Genomic DNA, 18253 nt, shown 5'->3' on the forward strand with positions numbered 1-18253 from the left:
ACAGCAGACTATGGCATCTCATTAGACTGAAATTTACATGATTCTCCAGTTATTTTTCATCCAAAGTCCCATAACAAGTAAGTTATGATGTTTCAGCTGCTTCTGGATGTTCTACAGTTAAAAGTGATTGAGGATTTTGGTGTGTTTTCACTATTTTTGTGTTCTTCAAAGCACACAATTTATTATAGCGTGATGCAGAATATTAAGTCTAAGCTCCCCAAAGTAACTCAACATTTCATGCTGACAACAATTGACTAATTTATTTTTAAAGCAGGATTAGCAGGGTAAGGTCAACCTGCCCATGCTTTCCACACCTCCAAAGAAGTGAATAAACTGGCATAATCCTTTTCACATACTTCTCCCAAGGCCCAGGTCAGACACATGAGGTTTAGCTGGCTGCAGCCTGTGGTGTCAAAGCCCTGCATCACCTCCCAGCAGACATTGTGAAATCCCGGATCCACCCCGGGCATCCCCACTGACCTCAGCGAGGCTCTGTCACTGAGTAACGCCACCACCTCTCCACACCAGCAATGGAACTGTCTGTACCTCAGACTTAATCCCAGCTGAAGAGCAAGGGAAGGCTTTGCTGCTTTTTGGTTTGCCTCTGCTCCCCCACCTCCGCTGCTTTCCTGCATCAGGCCCTGCTGAACAGTCAGGCCGTGTTATCCTCTGCGACTGATCAGCACAACTATGCAGACAGGTCATTTTGGAACTAAAGACTCTAAGAAAGTGTTATGCCTGTAAAGCACAGAGGAATGTTTTATTTGTTCCTCATAAAACTAAAATGTCTGCCTCGTACAGTGGAGAACTGTTCTTGTAAGTGCTAAGCCCTCTTCCTTGGACAGGAAACTCATTTTAAAATTACAGTTTTCTAATGGTCCTTTAGGGAAGTTGAGGTACCCCACTTCCTCTTCAGGAACAGAACGCTTTGCACTGGTGTTGAGGACCACAAAAGAGGAGCTTGGGGAGACGGAGAGAGGAGGAGGGCATGGAGGTGGAATTTCTCTTCTGGCCTTCTCCTCAGCTCTCCAACAATAATCAAGTATTGCTTGTACATGCAGAGAGACCCACAGCACCGAGAACAGCCAAACTCAGCTATGTACACAAGTCTGGTCAGAGGGGGACCCTCCTATTTAAAAACAGAAGATTAGGAGGTATTCGAACTGAAGCCAACATAGGCAAGTTTTTTGATTTAGCACTGACAAGAGACAAACCTAATCCAAACCCAACAGATCAGAGCACTTAGAAATGCTGGAAATTAAGACTTTCTGAATGCAGACAGGATTCAGACTACTTGCCTGGATTTTGCTTACAGACAGTTTTATTTTCACATCTGTTTTATGCTTCTTTAATTCTAAATATTTAAATGGTGTTTCACCCATGTTTTAAATCAATTTTAAATTAGATGAAAATCTAGATCTCTCTGTAAGGGAGCTGATTAAAATTTTCAGAAGAATAACTCTGGATTTACCTGGAAAAAGGAGTAGTTGGGGAAAGGAATTTAAAATTGAGACTGGACTTGAACTCTTAGGTCAGACCCACCTTTGGAAGTGTCATTCTACCAGATTCAAAGGTTTGAGTCATTGAAGAGCTCTGTTTCATTAAAAGTAATCTTCCCACAGTAGGAAAAAACAGACATTCAAAAATCAACTCCTCCGACTGAGCAGGGTGAAGAGAGAAGGCTTTGCTTAGAATTGTTGAGGCAAAAGAAAGTGTTAAGAGCTTCCATGACATCAGGATTCACTCAGCTTGTATTTATCCAGCCAGAAGACCAAAACAAGAATGTTTTACAAAAATAAGGCCTCACAAAAAGAATGGAAGTTGCATAATGTCTATTCCATTCGTTTCATATATTTACTCAAGGCATTTCCCCCCTAGAGAATAATTACATCACCACCACTCAGGCAACAGGCAACTACAAGAGTCACTTTACAGAACTACAGAACATGAAGAGCTCTGTTTTTTGGGTTTTTTAATAAAGAAAAAACCCAAGTTTTTCAATATTATATGGTTTGGAAGGCATAATCCTTCAAATATTACATACTGAAATCAGCTGAATATGAACAGAAACTCCATCTGCACAAACTACTTTTTCTGTGCTTTTGAATTATTTCAAATAAAAATGCAAACCAACATGCACTGCTTTAAGTGCAATTATAAAACAAACCAGTCAAAAAGGTGTGAGAACTGTACAATTAGGAAAAAAATTAATTAGGAATGCTATGTCAGCATGTGCTATATTCATGTATTGACAGCTGTAGCAAAAAAGGCATAGATGCCTCAGAAAACTGACTCTATTGTGAACATACCAATTTTATTAAGAAGACACAGTCATGATTAGTATTTTTATTTTCAGTCATCATTAAAGTAGAAGGGTAAAGTGGGAAATCCTAAAAGCTAAGAAATTTTCTCTTAAATTTTATCTCCAAGGCAGTTTTTATTAAGATCACTTGAAAAACTCCTTTGTATTAGCTAGAACTAGGATATGGGTAGTGAAAACTGGCCCAAACCTGTTCTCAGCACTTGAACCAAAACCACTTTTCTTCAGCTGAGGTTTTTACAAGTTCAGTTAAATATTTTTGAAGGAGAAAAGCAAACCAGTTGCATATCTTCATATTTAAGCTTGAGATAAGACCACAGGAAAAGCTGTTCTCAAGACATTTCCTACTCAAACACAACCAAAAATTGTCAGAAGTCTCCACAGAAACCTCATCCTGAATCAAATTTTCAGGGTGAGTTCCTCATCCTTTACTTTCAGAGACTTTGGTCATCTGTTAGACATCCTACTAAGTTCCCAGTTTCACTACTTGCATTTCCCTGTTTCACAGGGGGCTGCTCTCTGCCCTCAGTACTGTTACACTGCTATTTCACAACACTGGCAAATTCTGGAACCAGAACACAACACAATGTTAAAATGGAACTAATTACTATTAGGCCAGAACAAACTAGGCACAGTGGGAACTGCAGACCTGGATGCTACAAAAGCAAATGCTCCTCCCACTGCTGGACTGTGCTCTAGTTCATTTATCCTAATGTTCAAACAAAATATTACTAGTCATTACTGACTAAAACTCCTCTCAAGCCTAAATAACAAAGCATTTAGCTTCTCATGCATTCCAGGCTGTAAAACCTTCTCAATGTAAATAGTCAATTCAATTGGTCTGACTTCATCCCCAAATTGTTTTTTTTTTCTCTTTTTTTTTGGTTTACATCTCAAGCTAAATCACTGCTGTTGCATCAAATCTTTGTCCAGCTTCTCTTCGGGGAGATGAAATCATAGCTTTGAAAATTAAACTCTTAACAACTAACAGGTGATGTGTTGACACAAGGCCAATTTCTGAACATGCAAATTCCAACAGAAAGAAGTCAGGGGTTTCTAAAACAATTGTGAAGCCACTCCTCAAAAGAAAATTTAAAACAATATCCAGAAATCAAAGAAAAATGAATGTTGATACAATTCCACTGAGAAAAATATGTATTTGCTACAAAGCTAACTACATGACAAGGAGTCTGCTTATTGTACTTTAAATTAATCGTCTTTCCCATCAGCATTTTATTGGCTTGAGATTCATTTTACATGATTCCAGAAGGTTTTAACCCAATCAACCCAAATCAAGACTGTTATGAGTTTCCTGCATTCTTTTTTCTGTGTATTCCACCCAATCCCCCTGGAATCTGCAGTTGCAAGAGTGAAGGTAGAATCACTTAACAACACTTTCCCTCTTATGCATTCCAATAAAACAGTTCTCAGCCTTGGTTCAAAGTCATGGAAATCTGATGCAGTGAAAATCAATTCAAGAAATTTTACTGCTTTGAACAAGCCTTGATGAAACCTTAACTCTCAGCAGGGTAATCGTTCTCTTAGGATGTGATAAAAACCCCAAACCTTTCAGTCTTGAGTGTCTGAGCTGTATCAAAAATAGGCCCCTTAAAGGAAAAATGTTAACTTTGCCAAGTTACTGCACATTTTGCATTTCTGTGAGGCAGATGACAGGCTGCTGTTTACATAAAACACAAATTCAGGCCACAAAAGCCACTTCCACCTAGAGCCTTCTGATCTAACTTACACAGCTTTTCAGCTTTTTTTACACTTTAATACCATCCATTATTTTCTTTTGTAAGAGATCCAGAGTTATTTAACTTTCTTTTTTTTTTAAATTTCTTGTTTACTATTGATCTGTAAAAGATTTGAGTGTTCAATTTTCAGGGAAATCTGAATTTCAACTCAGATGTTATTTAATACAACAGCTACATCCTGAGTACTAATTTAAAGAGATAGCCTAGCTCTTCTCCACAAGAATCCTGATCTAACTCAGATCAGCCTTTACTCTTTTTCAGTGGAGCTTCCTCTACCTGGCAGTACACTTTGCTGTTTCTCATAACAGCTTACACACGTTTTAGAAAAGCACTCAAACATGATTAATGTAACTGCTACCAGACGTTACTTGATCAAGTGCAGCATGTGGCACTTGGGGACATGGTTTAGTGGTGGACTTGATCTTGGAGGGCTTTTCCAATCTAAATGATTCCATGTATGCTTTGGTCTGGCTGTTAAAGAATACAGAAGGCTACTCATAACCTGAGACTTGGTCCTAGCTTAGTCTTTCACGCTGCATTCCAAACATGAAAGAAGCCTAGAGGACTCGCTGTAACTTCACTGGAGCAAAGCCCACAGCCAGCCTGACCTCCTCTCAGCCAGTGCCCAAGGGCATGTGGGCTGCAGGATTAAAGGAACAGGCAAACTTCAAATGATATTTTTCCAGAACATTCCCTCTGATTTAAGCCACGTGCAGAGGAATGGTTGCACAAGTTAGAAATGCCATCTTTTGTTTAGTTCCCCAATGGATTTTATTTCTATGGATGTGTCTAAATGTTTTCTGAACCCATTCAGAAAGGTTTAGCACCATTTTTAGTATTCATAACATCTTGCACTAACAAGGCTTGTTACACCACAGATATTTGTGCAATCTGGGAGAAAAGTGCCTCCTGTTTGATTTAGAAATATTGTATGTCACTACATAGCCCCTAAATTTATTTTTCCCCAGTGAAGTTTATATTGAGAATAGAGCATTTCATCTGATGGAACTGAAGAATCCACATGGAATTTCATTTCTAAAAGTAATTCAGGGAAAAATATACTTTGGAAAAATGACTGAAGACCAAAGACAGAACATTATCTGAATTCAGGCATTCTAAATAATCCTCATGGAAATAAGAGGAAAAAAAAATCATGCTTACAATACTTCATGTGAGAGCTTCAAAAATTTGAGAATATCTGAGGAAAGAAACTGCTTGCTAAATACACTGTGGAGTTAGAATGTCTTCCTGCTTTTTAGCCAGTTGTGCTACAACTGTCATTCCAAGAATAAAGGACCAAAGAAGAAAAGACTTAAGCTTTATAGATTCTTTTATTCTTCTCAACAAGGAATTAAAGTTAAGACAAAGGGTAGGAAAAAACTGTGTAGTGAAATCAGCCACATTTCTGTTTTACACTTCTCTTACACTCCATTCTTCAAAACAAAGGCTGATACCAATATTAAATTGAGCAGCAATTTATAATAGAAGTCATTACTTTGTTGAAACTTCACCAAATGGATGAAATTACTTACTAGGAAAAAAAGTATTTCATTTTTGGTCTAAGGATATTAAAATATAACTGAAAAAAAGCAAAAAATTTAACATTTTCAAGGGAGGAAATATTCACTGACCATGACATAAAAACTAAGGCAGCCCCATCCAGCATTTTGTACATTATTGCAATAGGACACATGTCACAATGCAAATTCTGATGAATATTTACCCCTTTGAACTATGCTGTCATATCAGTAAAAACTGTTAGAGCTTATTATATTATAAGAAAACACTCCTGTTGGCTCTTACTGTTTTTCATCAAACCTGGCCTGTGCAGCTTGGAGAATACATTCGAACTGTAATCAGGTCAGTAATTTTGTACTGACTGAGCTTTTGTAACTCAGAGATCCATGGAAGTTTATGGGACTACACATTAAGATAGACATGACCGTTAGTGCTTACAGGGCTGGGGCCAAGGGAGGGTTTATCAGTGAGAGAAAAATCTTCATTTATATACATTTGAAATACACTGATTCATGCATTTATAATTCAGAACACTGGTCATTCAGTTGGTAACAGTTCAAAGTTTTATCTCTAAAGAGGCACTTCTTACAAGTAGAGCAATTTAAAATTGTGATAACGACACTTCACTTGAGAACATGACATGACTCTGATGTAAAAGAAATGTTACAAAGGAGCTTTCCTATGCTGATATAGTCAAAAGGTCTCTGCTTGTGAGGTTATTGCCATAAACAACCCTGCTGTATTTTAGATGCAGTATAAATCCATATTAAAAGCACACTACATGAGAAGAGGTAGCTTTGTTCTTGCTCAGGGAAGGCACAGTTCCTCCAAGCCCCTAATTTATTTTAAATGTCTTTGGGACAGAGTTTGTGGTACACCACCATAAAAGGAAGTAGTGTTTTTAGAGCTGCCTGTTTAAACAGAAGAAATGTATTTTGGTAGGGAATGCACATTTCAACAGTATCAAAAAGATATTGGTAATTAGTTATCTTCTTAAATTTCATTACTCCCCAGGGATGGTTATTTACGTGAGTCTCAGAATGCCTGGAACTTCAATTTGCTTTTAACCTACTCTTTTTTACTGTGGATCCCTGAGCTCCCCTCTGCTTCCAAGCAGGAGTTCAGTGGAACATCTACTTTGACAGAGAGGGCAAATCATTGTTTTCCTCTGTGACCCTGTGAAGATTTTGGGCAGTGAGCAGAACACAAGAGGTGAACAGCAGTTCAAGTTTCTCAGCTTGCACATTGCAAAGTGAGCATCTGAAGTGAGCAGTTAAACCTGCTGCTCTCAGGAAGGACTTTCCTTTTACAGCCAATCAGCAGCTGGCTCAATAGTTTCCCACATCAAAAATTAATCAAGATGAAAACACAATGAACTGAGCTTCCAGCACATGAACCCCCATTATTTGATTCTGTTGAGACAAAAAACCAGGTAAAAACAGGAATGGCTCAGATGCAATTCTAACAGTGGGGTTCAAAAAGTGCTTCTTTTACATTTCAACAAAATATATGATCAGCAGTATCCCTGTGCAAAAAACCCCACAAAAACACAGCCGAGAAAAAGATCTAATGGAGAAAACAGATATTTAACATTTTCTCCTACCTTCCTACGTACATAAATATAACTCAGAGTCTCATTTCTTCTGTGTTCCTGTGCTCCTGCTGTTTTATAAACTTCTCTTTCTCCTCATTTGCTATGACATTTTGGCAATTGAAAATTATTTACAGTGTAGAACAGATGATGGGGGAGGGGGAAGCAGAAATCACTTGCAGGCCTGGCTCTTGCTGCCTTTAAACATACTCAAGAGATTTCAGTTTTTCAAGGGCAAAGGAGTATCTGTTTCAGTTAGTAAGAAAGCTTGGTCTACATTGTAACTTGTGCAAGTGCTACATGTGAAAACACCACACCTGATTAGACATCCGAATGGAGCAGCTCTGACAAACATGAACCATCTAAGCTCATGTGAGTGGCTACAATGCCCCAAATGAAGTCTGTGGCCATTCTTTAGACTGACCTAATGGGTTTTTTTTTACATAAATGATACTGACGCCCTACTTTGCAGATAAATTAAGGAGGGGATTGCAGTTTTCTGTTAGTCTACGTTAGGGAAAGTAAACAGGCCACGAACCATTGGAAAATAATTGCAATAAGGAAATAAGACAAAAGGAATTACCAACACTGAATGTGCCAACTGAAAACTGTTGATAATGCTGATATGCTTAAAATTAAATTCTGCTTATGCTGCAGAACTGATCAACCATTCTGACTATTCCCTGCAAGACAGGAAGCACTGCATGAACTGCTGCTGCAAAGAAGGAAAAGAAACAAGAATGGTGCATTTATAATTCTTTGGCATCCACACTATTCCTCCAGAGTAAAGAAAGGAAGTATATCCACCTGCTTCAATGCTGGTAACACTCAAAGGTACTTTCTGCACATTTATCCACAAAAGATACACTTGCATCCTATTTACAGTGGATATAACACATTATTTCCTTAGATAAAAACCAGGAAACAATAAACAACTTGGCTTACAAAACCAAACTGGATACACTAGTTGTGCTGATGAGAGAATTATTTTGTAATATTACTTCTAGGTAACAAGTTCCTTTAGTGAATAAGTAAGAAAAGGAGGATACTCACTGTGAAACTTGTTTATATGTGAAATATATTGAAATCTAAGGACATGAGAAGTCATGGAATATGTACTCTTACTTTCTGGTAAGTAGTTGTACATACATGATAAAAATAAGCTACTTTCAAAGTATGAAGTGGATAAAGTCATGACTCCACATGAATCCAGAACAGAACTCCAAGTCTGAACAGCTGGAAGCATTTCAGAAGTTCAAATCTCAAATTGAACACAAAATCCCAGATCTGAGCACATTAGGGGCTAATTTCAGATGTACATCAAAGTTAAACCTCAGCAAAGGGAGCAAAATTTAGCACCTCACCTTCTCAAGGATTAAAGTTGGTTCCATATTCTGCACACTGATGAACCAGTTTTTAAACCTTAGTAGGTTCCCTTCTATTAGGTCATGTCTCTGTCATTTCCCCTCCCATTTTTGTTTCTGAAGTTTCTCTTTCCTACAACTGCTTTTGATATTTTATACTTCTCCTTCCTGGATGCACAGGATTGCTTTTTTGATTTAGCCAATTTATTAGCATGCCACTTCACATGGTCTCCTTCCTATTATGTCACGTTCCTGCTTTTACTTTGAAATGGTTGAAATGCTTTGATTTGGTCTCAGACCATGTGCTGCTGACATGAGGATCTTTAAAAACTCTCCTGGAGAGAAGTCAGGATTTCTCTGGTTTTGTGAAGTAATAACTGCCAAGAGGTAAAAAGAACACAAACCAAAAATTTCCAAGCATCCCATTTCAAGGGGCCATTTTTGAATTACACTGAAAAAGATGAATGACCTCAAGTTCAGAAAACATACTGAGCACTAAAAGCTAAAAAATTATACTCTACAGAGTGTGAAAAACTTACAGAAATGAAAAAAAAAAAAACCCCACCAGATTGAAACAGTCAGGGGACTACAAGAAAGCTGGAGAGGGAACAACTTGTAGTGATGGGACTACAAGGGGAAATGGCTTCAAACTGAAATAGGATAGATTCAGATTAGATATCAGGAAGAAATTTTTCCCTGTGAATGTGGTGGGGCACTGGCACAGATTGCCCAGAGAAGCTGTAGCTGCCCCATCTCTGGAAGTGTTCAAGGCCACCAAACTGGATGTGGCTTGGGGCAACCTGGTCTAGTGGGAGGTGTCTCTCCACGGAGGGGGGTTGGAACAAGACGAACTTCAAGATATCTTCCAACCCAACCACTACATGACAAAATTATTACTAACTCTGGAAAGAAAAGGAAAGAATAAAAGACAACCCCAAGATACAGGATACTAGGATTATCTACCTAATGTTCAGAGGAGACAGAAAAAACCACAACAAAACTGCTAAAAAATATTTAAAAGTATAAAGAAGGAAGGTACTTTTCCCTTTAGCTATCCTTTCTTCCTGCCTTTTTTATTTTTCCTAAAGTGATGTGTGTTACTTTACCTTGGTTTTTCTCTTGTTCTTGGTAATATCCTCAGACAGTCTCCCAAGATGCACAGCTGTTAAAGAAACACCTTTATTTCCCCAGCCTATTCTTAACTGCCTGAACTATCACTGCCTCAGTGAATACTTTAAATCAAACAGTTAACCAGTAACATGTGCTGCTCATTAGCAGAGCCTTAAGCTCACCTGTATTGCTCTGTTTCTTTAAAGGGCAGCATTCAAAGCACCCTTCACCCCAGAAGCCTTTTATTTGAGTTGTTATTGCTGTAAGCAGGAACCTAGCTAAAGGAAATGTTAATTTTTTTAAGGCTATCTATGAAATTTAAAAGCATTCTTTTAAAGAAAAGGTGCAAATAAAGAAAACTGAATGTCAACAAGTGAAGGGGGGAAAATATATTTGATGTATGTATGAATACCCTACAGAAGACACGCACTCTATTAATTATTTGGTAGTATTTCCAATCTTCATCTTCAGGGGAAGAAGACACTTTATAGGAAGCAATCTTCTGCTCTTCAACGTCAATAGCCATTACAAAATGTATCTAAAATCGCGGTAAGGCCAGGTTGCTGCAATTTTAAATACTCAGCAAAGTCGAACCACACGCTTAGTAACTTTGTGTTCAAGTCAAAGAAAAACCTGTATCTCTTACAGGCTCAGCACACCATTACAGCTTAAAGCTTCCTGTCCCTTGAAACACTTGAACCTGCAGCAAGTACAACACTGACACAAGCAGATGCACTGGAAAAAGAAACACTGCTATGAGAAATAAGATCCAATTCAATCTTTTCCTTAGTCATGCTAATAGAATCTGGCTCCAATCACTCATCCATCTGGCACTTGTGCTTTTTGCTAGATCCCTACACCACAGGTGTATACTTAGAAGTCAGCCTGGCCACACGAAGGTGACTGTACCCTCTTATTTATTTTTTTTTTACTTTAAGCAAACCATTATTGAAAAAGCCCATATGTTGATGCTATTACAGTTGGGGTTGTCTGTCACAAGACTGCTTTTGTAGTGCTCTTTGGGGGGTAAACTTGCAACGTCTTAAGTCTTGTTTGAGAAGAAAACAGCTATGTAAAGATCTTTACTTGCATGTCTAGCTGTTTATGTCATTGGGCAAAGCATTTTCTTCCTTTGAAGCTTCTTTCTACATGGAGAAAAAGTAATACTTTTGTCCTCTGAGAAAGTACAGTGACGATGAGATAATTATTTAAGGTATTCTCAATTTAAAGTAATGAGAGGAACAGAGCAAGAACTTCAAATGTAAGCAAACAAGCTACATAGATCCAGGGCAGATGAACAGTGTGCATTTATACAGACTCTGTGAAACAAATTGCAAACAGCATGTGTAGTCTGAAAAGAAATCTGTAAATTGAACAAAAATGTTTAAACAAGGCTGTAAGCAATCTTAGCCCTGTGTAAACACTAAGAAGCTCTCTATTTAAAATTAATTTATATGCTTAACAGACAATTATAACCCAAACAAAGTCATCAGGCACAAAATCAAAGCAAGAAGGACTGCAGCAATGTAGGCCCCATCCACACACACTGATGGCAGTAGGAACCCTGACTGCCTATGTGGAAGGAGAGCGTTTACAACTGGGGAAAACAAATCCAATACTGGATTGAACAAAAGCCATTGAGGCTGTAAAGCAGGGGTGAGGGTACATTGATTTTGTCCTAGATGTGTGATCAGAATAACATGCACTTCAGCTGTTATTTTTTCAGTCATTTATAAATCAGAGGACCTTTTTAGTTTGTTTGAGTTTTTTTCTGTGCAAATTCAGTTTGTGTTTTAACTTTCACTGCTATCATTTCACATCATTCAGCAAAACCTACCAGTTAGATATTCCAGTACAGCAGCCATGTACACAGGAGCACCAACACCAATTCTGTACTTAGGGTGGCCTTTTTTAATGTACCGGAGCATTCTTCCAACAGGGAATATTACCCCAGCCTTTGCGGAGCGAGAAGTCTTGGTTGACTTCTTCTTTCCACCCCTGCTGGACATCTTGTCTGTATCAGGTCTGAAACAGCACTCTATATATTAGGAGGAAAAACAAAACAAAACAAAACACAAAAGGTCATTAATAAGGACTGACGCTATAAGACCACACACTGAATTCCAAGACAAATCAGCATTTTGGGGTAGGCAATGCATTAGAGTGCCAAAACATACAGACAAGTTGCTTTTTTAGAGTATACACAAGAACCTAAAATAACTTGGCAAGTAAACATAAAATATGTAAGACAAGTTATTTCTTATAAATCCAATTCTCTGAAATTCGTAATAGATTAAACCCAGTACCACTAATGCAGCAAAGAGCGGTAACTACAGAATTTGAAACAGAGCTTCTGCATTGAAGCAGAGGATGCCTTCTGAGATGAGACTGACACAACTCTCTGATCTTCATGAAAACCTTTCGATAGGGCATTTGAACAGCTGTGGTAGGGCAGTTAAGTTCATTAATAATTACATTCCATTCTAGGAGAAACTGTATCCATTAAAGCTTTCATAAAGTATTCACCTTCTTCAAAAAACTCAGTTTTCAAGATGTGTGAATTGACAGAACAAAGACCTATGGATGGCAAAATGCATCTCCTGTACAGTAAATGTTCTATTTTTAGAAAGATCTGAAATGACCCCCTTGAGATTTGAATCTATCAAAACTCAGCTGTCTCCACATTGAAGACCATATTGCTCCAACATTCCCTCCAGGAAGCTGACGATCTTCTATCTGCCACCTTTCCCTAACAGCACAGTGATCTGAACACCCAGCACGTATCTGACAACTGTATCTCAGTTTATCTCACTGAGGGAACCTACTGCTGATACAGCTGTCAAACATATTCTATTCTCTCTTTCATTTCTGCTCAGGCTGTAAATAGAAGCTGACAAATCATAAGGGGTGGAGGGTTCACAGGCTCTCAAGGTATCTTTGAAGGCTTAGGCAACTCACTGGGTTTTGAAATTACCCCAGAGGAAAGGAAACAGTGCTCATCTCCCCATCTCTCCCCTCCCGCCCATCTGAACTCTAGGGAAACCAGCAGAATGTATCAGTGATACACACACACCTCTGTGCATCCCACTTCTTCCCATGCTGCACAAATCCTACCTAATACACATGCAAATTCACTGATGAGTTTATACACTCCACAATGAAACCCCCTTTAACCCTGCTTTCCCATCACACCATTTCTCTGCTTCTCTTTCTACTTTTCACTTGTTTATTCTGAATTCTCTCCTTGCCCTTATGAACCTAACTGTATTTGCCACATGCCTTAATCCGCAATGGAGCCAGCTCAGAATTAGGCAAAACAGGTTCCTCAACCCCACTTCTAGGTTTTGCAATTTCTGTTCTGCGCTGACACATCCTGCAGTCCTTGAAATCTCAATGAGTCACTAAGATTCAGATTGCCAAAGACCACTCAGGATAACTAAAGAAACACAAGTATCAAAGGCTTCTTTTCCGTTCTACTTCCACTTTCCATTCATCAGAATCTACACCTGTACAGCACATTAAGTAAATTATATGCAATGGGTTTACTGTTTGTTGAAGCTAAACAAAATAATCCCATCCTCATAGCTCAGATGAATGTCACACTACATTTAGGAAACTTCTGTTAAAAAATGGATAGGAATCTTCAGAAAGGGGGAACCATCAAAAAGACTCCTTCTTCTTTCATCCGCTATGGACTCGACTCTGTAACAACCATTATTCTGTGAAGAAGAGGACAAAAGCCAATTTTCTTGCCTTAAGAAATGGCCTAACTGCAGCTCACCAACGATTTTAAAAACATCCATTCAATTGCATTTTCTCATCTAGTTAGCTCTTTGTTAGCAGAAAGGCAGGGTGGGGCCTTGACTTGGCTATGGACCTTCTCCCAGGAATTATTTTCATATTTCATAATCCATTTTCATCAACAGTACTAGGGATGTTTAATCTCGCAAATGTTTAGATGTTCATTGAATCATACACCAGGGAAAGTGGCACAAGAAATATCCGTGCTGCCCCTAATATGTTTGGTTTGTAACTGAGAGGTCAGTGATAGAAACCGTAATTTTTCTAGAGAAAGCCTGCAAGCCTTAAACAGTAAACTATTATTAACAACTTAGTAAGTTCAAGGGATAGTCATAATAGCGGCAAGAGAACATGAAAATCCTTCCTAGTGTTTTTTCTTTGGGAAAGTGTCCTCTTAGCTATCAGCTGCTGTAACATTTGGCTCAAAGCATTAGTAAAGTAGGTAGTAATACAGTACAACACCAATCCACATGTAAAATTGTGTCTTTCTTTTTCTTTCATAAGCTTATTTCATCACCTCTGCAAATTCTACAGGTAATTTCTCTCTTTATTTTATTTACTTGGTCACACTACTCACATTAGTATTTCGGATACCCTGGACCTATCTTGACAATTAACCTGATACATTAAAGACCTCTCTAGCTGTAAGTTTATTTGTGAGGAAAAACTTTGCCTGAATCCAAAAGGTGCTGGTGAGTGGGGCTGCAATGAAAAAAAATCAAGAACTTCTGGAACTTTTAGTATTAAAGGTAAAATGTGATACAGATGAGTTTCAGATCCTCCCATCTCAAGGATCCCACTCCTACATGTAGTAAATCACTGGATGCTCAGATTCTTTAGATGTTGAGGGTGGAGAGAGGAAAACTTCAATTAGATTTCAAGTATGATTTCTACTGTTACCAACCATGTAATTTGGAAGGTGAAAGTGAGAGCCTGGCATGGAAAACCTTTTTCAGAGCTTAATTGTGTATTCAGGATCATTCCTTTGCAGAACCTGTTTGTCCTGCCTTTGAGCTGCAGGATGGCCCAACCAGCTCCCAAACATCTCTTCTCTACTTCTAGTTCTCCACAGAAAAAGAGAAGGGAAAGATATTTCACTTGCAAAAGCCAAAAGAAAATGTACTGAGGTGAAATGTAAAGAGCATGGCAACAGATCAAAAACCGAAGAAAGCAGTGTGCCTTACATGTTCTGAAATGGTTTATCTTTGTAACACCAGAAACTCTGGAATGCTGCCAACACTAATGAACCAGAGCTGTTTGCTGAGTCACTGGGAGCCTGCAGATCAGAGAGGCAACCAAAGGGAACCTTATCACATGCACCATAGTCCAGACAAGATTTGAGCAGTATAATAAAAGTAAGTAAATATATTTTTAAATAAATCACAGTCAACGACGGTCAATGGACCTGTACTTTCCTTTCTTTCCTCTCTACTGCTTTGGCAGTGGAATTATTGAGAACTTTACCAAATACATTGCAAAGTCTCCAAAGATTTGACAATTAAATGACTTTGTTTCAATGTGACAGTTCACAAAATTATCACTGTGATAATCAGGGGATACCACTGAGGAGTCAAGTATCCAAGTTCACCTTTGACTTCAAATCGAATTTAACACTATATTTCTCAGTGGCTCTGTTGTGCTTGGACACAGACTGCCCTAAATACAGAATTTAGCACTCAATTCACAGGCTTTTGAAACCCCTTAAAGACTGTAGCAAGATTCACACTGCTTTCTAAGATCTCCAAACGCACAAACAAGATTTGATGGTGTATTAATTGGGTCACAGCAAAGATCCAAGCTACAAGGCTCCTCTGCTGTCACGTCTTTGCGAGCCAGAAATACATTTCCTAAGAAACAACCTTAAGGTGTAGCAATGAAATCAGCATAATTAACATTTTTCTCTTTGAAATTGGCTGGAGTAACTCTGGTTGGCCATATTTTTCTGTGTGAAGACAGATACTCTGCTAAACCACACTTTCAAATACCATCTTCCTCAAATGTACACAGGCACCTGTTTTTCTGAAAGGTTTAACATCCCATAATTCTTAAAAGTACAGCCTGAACATCCTGGTAAAGGGATACCCAAATTCCAAATACCAGTACTTTATTAGCTAGGTCAATTTGACACTTTGATCAAACAGCAGTAATAAACCCACTCTGTTATTAATAGTTTTCAGGTAGTGGTTCTTAATGACTAAACAAATGACTATGAATGTTAGTGCTGTCAGACAGAAACTGTTCTGACCATGGGCTTACACTGGTGTATTAACTGCACTCAGCAAAGAGATGATTCAATTTAGGTCTACATCATCATATCAGTAAGTGCAGTGGAATCCAGGAGATCATTACTACAATAGGAAAAATACTAAGAAGTAGTAATTATTTTTCTCTTCTTTCAGACAAAGACTAAACTGGAAAGTTCATTTTTGTATCACAAGAGATTAACTGCAATGCTATTTTTTTCCATTGTTTCAAAAGATTAACAATGTAAGTGCTGCCATTCTCTCTTAAATCTGTTTATGTCCTATAATAATAGCTCCTTGCTGAACTCTTGCTGAAGAGGTACATTAGAATTTGCTGTGACAATGAACTTGCTCTGTTCTTGGCTAATCAGAAGCTACTCTGACATATTTATAAAATGATATAGAATGGTCTCTAATAATACTTGCCTAGCACAACAGTATCTCAGCCTGGCACTGTGGTTTCTAGGTACAACAGTATTAAAAAGAGCTTATCACTCAGTTATCATTTGATCTGATGTGATTTCAAACTTTAGCTCAAGTTCTTTATCAAAGCTGTTATCTGAAACAGACAGAGCAGTGAGACCAGTTGTAAAACAGTTGTTCCAAAACTCCATAAACTTCTCCTCTGAAAAGGGAGCACCATATATACATTTATTTTCATTTGGAAAACCAAGAATATACTCCTTATCTAGGAATGCCCAGTAGGTGTTCTTTCTGTTGAAGATTAAGACAACTAAAATTCCCATAGCAATAACATAAAGGATGGGAAAAAGAGGAATAACGTTTTCACAAAATCTGTGTGTTAAACAAAATACTGTTGCACAATTGTCTTCAACTGGCAGAAGTCCCTCCCTCCCACAGTGGGTCTGAAACACCAAAACAAATACCCCTTAATGTGCAAACCTCCACTACGAACAGTGCTGGGAGCATGACAAGAGTTTCTCCTGGGCATCCTGCCACCAATAGTCAGGAAAACGTAAATACAATTGTCTTCACTGACCACTGCTGGGAGAAGTGGCCTGAAATAAGCCCATTTATACATCATGAGGTTTTGTATACTAGATAGAAAGCATAAAAATTGATACAGGCCCTGAAGTCGCTGGACTGTTTGTGATTTCAATGTTCAGAAAAACGGTTTTAAATATATTTTCAAAACAACTGTGCCCCCTGACAGTTTTGGAAGAAAAGAAAAACATAATAAAGAATTCATGTGGATGCTTCCAAGGCAAAATTCAGATGCAGAACAAAATTTCAAATAGGTATTATACTGCTGAGGGATGGGATTGCAAGAACTTGACCCATTGAGGAGGTCATGAATGGTGTGATTCTTGCATCATTCCTGGAACAAGGACCATGAGCTGAATTCTGTTAAGCTTCTCTTTAGAATGGGCCTGGGTAAGGAACTATATCTTCTTTATGTGTTCACAGCATCTTTCCCTACCAAGCAAGCAAGCCAGGCCTGCACTCTTTCCACAAGCATTGCATTTTTCTTTTCCAGTTTTACCTCTCAAGACGACAAAACCTGATGCTCACAGCCGTGCGCACAGGGCTGACGTTTCCTCTCCCAATGGAGGATCTATCTGGAGGCTCTTTTTTCCTCTTGTGGCATCAGTTCCAAATCCCTGCTCCTTTATCCCTACTTTATAACCTTGTTGGGGTAGGACTACCCTTTCTGTGGAAGAGACAGCAGGCCTTGATCCTAGGGGACAGAGTTGTACAAAAGTATTTCTGCATCTCTCTGAGAGCAAAGGTTCATGCCTATTCTTTCAGAGTGTGATTATATCACCTATCTTATCAAAAGAGTACCTTTTATCAAAGCTCATTGCTTTGTATTGGCAGAACCAGGCAAGTCCTGAAAACAAACTTAAACACACCTGTTTCTTTTAAGACTAAGCTTGTGGTGGTGGACTTCTCTTTTCGCTCATATTGATCTACAAAATAAGCACTGCTTAAGCACTTTTCCTACATTACTGTCATAAAGCCAAATTCTAGTCTTGCAATTAGTTTTCAGATCAGTTATGGCTTAATCTACACTGTCAACATTTGGCTTTACTGGCAATCAGAAGGGTATACAGTACACACAACAAAGCAAAGTTACTATTTAGAAACCCAGAAGGCCTAGGAGATCTCAGTGTGAAATGTTATGAAACATAATGCAGCAAAATAACCTGCAACCATGATGAAGTAAACAATGTAATTCCTTTATTTCACAAAACTTTTTTTTAAAAAAGAGCCCCAAACCTGCTGGATAGTTTTCTAGGGACTACTTGATACAAAATCTTTCATACCCAACTGCATTGAAACATGATTTTCAAAGCAACTGTAATTGTCTTGTTCCCACATAAGTCTTTCAACTCTGGGCTGTACCTAAGAACCTAGGTACTGTTTTTATTAATTGCACTCTTGCTCCTTCACTCATTTATTTCTTCTGCTCTTCAGAATGGGGGAGGCAGTGGATTTGCAAAGTTCCCTACAGACCTGTTGCTAAGTGACAGCCACACACAGTCCTGGGGAAAAAATGGTTGTTCACTTACATGGTCAAGAGATAA

The 18253-nt window shown here is 38.4% G+C and overlaps 1 protein-coding gene across 5 annotated transcripts in view; it reads right to left on the reverse strand.

Annotated features, from left to right (window-relative positions):
* The window catches only part of MACROH2A1 (macroH2A.1 histone), a 42892-nt gene that overhangs the window by 23437 nt on the left and 1202 nt on the right, over window positions 1–18253 (reverse strand). For all 5 annotated transcript variants that reach the window (XM_085073567.1, XM_085073565.1, XM_085073566.1 and 2 more), the window contains exon 2: window positions 11498–11698. In XM_085073567.1, the coding sequence (XP_084929693.1) occupies window positions 11498–11669 (172 nt within the window). In that variant the 5' untranslated portion in view covers window positions 11670–11698. The remainder of the gene's footprint in view (window positions 1–11497; window positions 11699–18253) is intronic.

Source organism: Lichenostomus cassidix, chromosome 13 (genome assembly GCF_008360975.1).
Source record: "Lichenostomus cassidix isolate B80296 chromosome 13, HeHo_3.0, whole genome shotgun sequence".
In the NCBI taxonomy this organism is placed as follows: domain Eukaryota; kingdom Metazoa; phylum Chordata; class Aves; order Passeriformes; family Meliphagidae; genus Lichenostomus; species Lichenostomus cassidix.